At 42.5% G+C, this 2,492-nt stretch overlaps 1 protein-coding gene across 1 annotated transcript; it reads right to left on the bottom strand.

Annotated features, from left to right (window-relative positions):
- Positions 1-469: 469 nt before the first annotated feature.
- On the bottom strand, positions 470-2,459 carry LOC121963830 (E3 ubiquitin-protein ligase TRIM39-like; the record flags this gene model as incomplete). The annotated part of the gene is made up of 2 exons (XM_042514074.1): positions 470-1,325; positions 2,287-2,459. Coding segments are annotated over 2 exons (882 nt in total), but the record flags the coding sequence as incomplete, so codon positions are not given.
- Between the last annotated feature and the right edge of the window lie 33 nt (positions 2,460-2,492).

The raw sequence follows: 2,492 nt of genomic DNA, 5'->3' as shown, positions 1-2,492 counted from the left end.
AGGTTTGTCCTTAACGCGTTTTTTTTTTCTGTTTTCTATCGCATTAATCACCAGCAGACATTCTTGTCTTTAACACGCTGTACTGGGCTGGGTTTTAAAGTTACAGTGATGATGCAGATATATGAAACTAGAAGACAGTGGTATCAACCGTGTTATGCTGGATTTTCAGTAAGGAAGCTGGATAATGCTCCAAAGTTAAATTTGGTCAATGGCGAAACAGCATGGTCCTTTCACAGGGGTCCCTTGACCTCTGACCTCCAGATTATTATTTATTTTATTATTTGAAGTTCAGATATGTAGTTGCATGCAGTTTTTTGCTATCATTTGATTCCTAATGAAGACAATCTGGTACTAATTCCTCTACTTTGTTAATATGGACTTCAAAACTGTCTTGTAATGCAAAATAATGGAATTGAAAATGTGATTTAAAAAATTCAGTTAATAACATATATTTCTCAAAATTCAGCGGAATCGTCTTGATAGCCCTAAATTCAATACAGAAATTTGAAAGAAAGAAGTAAGTACAAAACAAGAGAAAAAAATCAAAGGCACTTAACTTGGTTGAATACCCAAATAAATTAAACGCATGGAAAATATTAAACAGTAGAAGTTATGTTCACATCCCGCTGTGCAGTGTGATCCAGGACTCTGGTGTGTTTGAATGTATGCTGAACACGGGGTAAACCGGCTCCTTAAACACAGCCCTGAAGGTGTGGAGGTGCTCCCTGCGCCCCTTGGTGCTGTGGAACATTAAGGTGCCTGCCTCATAGTCCAGTGCTATCTCAATCCTCAACGGAGGATGACTCATTTCCCCCAGAGCCACGTTGCAGGAGGACTGGCACACCGTCAGCTTGCCGTTTTTCCATTGCAGCCGCCAGGAAACAGAGTTGTGTCCAAGACGACTGTGGTCACCACGGCGAGGGATACTCTTGTAACACACACCCAACGACCACATGCTGTTGGGCCCAACCTCTACCATCCATACGTGCACCCCACTGGAGAACCCCTGGCTGCAGAGAATCTGAGGCGCGCTTGTGAAACGCTCCGGGTGCTCTGAGTATGGCTGCTTGGTGGGGCTGTACTTGACTGTGCGCAGGTCATTGGACACGATCAGGCTGGGGTGCGCAGTGCAGAGGTTAAAGTTGAGGTCCAGGGGGTTCAGGAGCAAATGCAGGGATTCCAGGAGGCGGGTCATTTCTGAACGGAAGTCTTGGGTTTTGAGGCTTGTCTGGAGACGCTTGGTGTTGAGTGACGCCTTGGAGGGGATCGTGGTGGGCATAATGCATGTGACAGCCTCTCTCATCTTAGGTTCAATCAGCATGAACCTAGAGAGAATTTTTTCAGTTCAGGATTGTGAACATGCGACCATGTGATCTGTTTAGTTACTTTGCATCAAATGTCTTTACTTGTGTAGGCTGCATGAATGCTCAGACAAACGTGTGTGGGCATATTTTTGCTAATATTTTACAAATGCTCATCGCCAGAGGTGAGACCAAGTCATTGATTTTTAAGTCACAAGTAAGTCTCTACAGTGAAGTCCTAAGTCAAGTCCAAAGTCAAAGCAGGAAAGTCCTAAATTTTGAGTTCGAGTCCCAAACAGGTCAAAATGCGATCTTCACCAAATGTATTGCTATATAAACAATGGAGCAATTCAGGCTGTTCTCATACACTGTTGATACAAAAAGCACCTAAATTCATATATATCCCCCATATTTTGAAAGACTGTGATCAAGTGACCACTGCACTGATGGGAGTAAACAAGGAAACAGTTGAGCAGTCTTATAAGGAGGCAGTTTGGCATATTGGTTGGGTGTTCGGAACCGAGTGAACTTTGAGTCATTTTAGAGGTACATCTTCACCATGGTTCTCTTCTTAAACCTAACCTCCTTAATAGTAAGGACGTAATGCCATTTGTGGGGCACTTATTCATAGGATATATATGAACTGTGTGCATTTTCATAGGATATCATACATATCATCATATGAGGAAAGAAAGTTGGAAGCTGTTGAGCCCGTCTTTAAATTTCAACCTGCACATTTAACTTTTTAAATAACATACTTTTGAATCTTTGGGTTTAGGGGAGGTCAAGTATTTTCAAGCCTAAAGGTTTAAGTTCAAGTGGAGTCATGAGTCATTGACTTTAGAGTCCACATTGAGTTGCAAGTCTTTTTTGATTTGGTCAAGTCAAGTAAAAAGTAATTAAACTTGTAATTCAATTAAAATGTACAAGGTAAAAGGCAAATTTATTTTGTCATTTTAGTTGTAAAAGTGGATTCCTGTTGTACCTGTGTATGAAGATGCATGGGTCTGTCTCACTGAGGGCCTGTGTGGCGATTTGCTGGGCCTCCACTAACTGCTGCTGCTGCTCCTCCAGTGCAACCAGACCAAACTGCCAGCTTTTTCTGCGCTGACCCCTTTCCTCCTCCAAGAGCACATGTAGTCGCTCCCTGTACCTGAAAACAACAACGGTGCATGGAAATGAGAGTAAACT

The sequence above is a fragment of the Plectropomus leopardus genome, unplaced genomic scaffold, assembly GCF_008729295.1.
Source record: "Plectropomus leopardus isolate mb unplaced genomic scaffold, YSFRI_Pleo_2.0 unplaced_scaffold12715, whole genome shotgun sequence".
NCBI classification, from domain to species: domain Eukaryota; kingdom Metazoa; phylum Chordata; class Actinopteri; order Perciformes; family Serranidae; genus Plectropomus; species Plectropomus leopardus.
The sequence above is the reverse complement of the archived record's forward strand: the minus strand, read 5'-3'. Positions and strand labels throughout refer to the sequence as shown.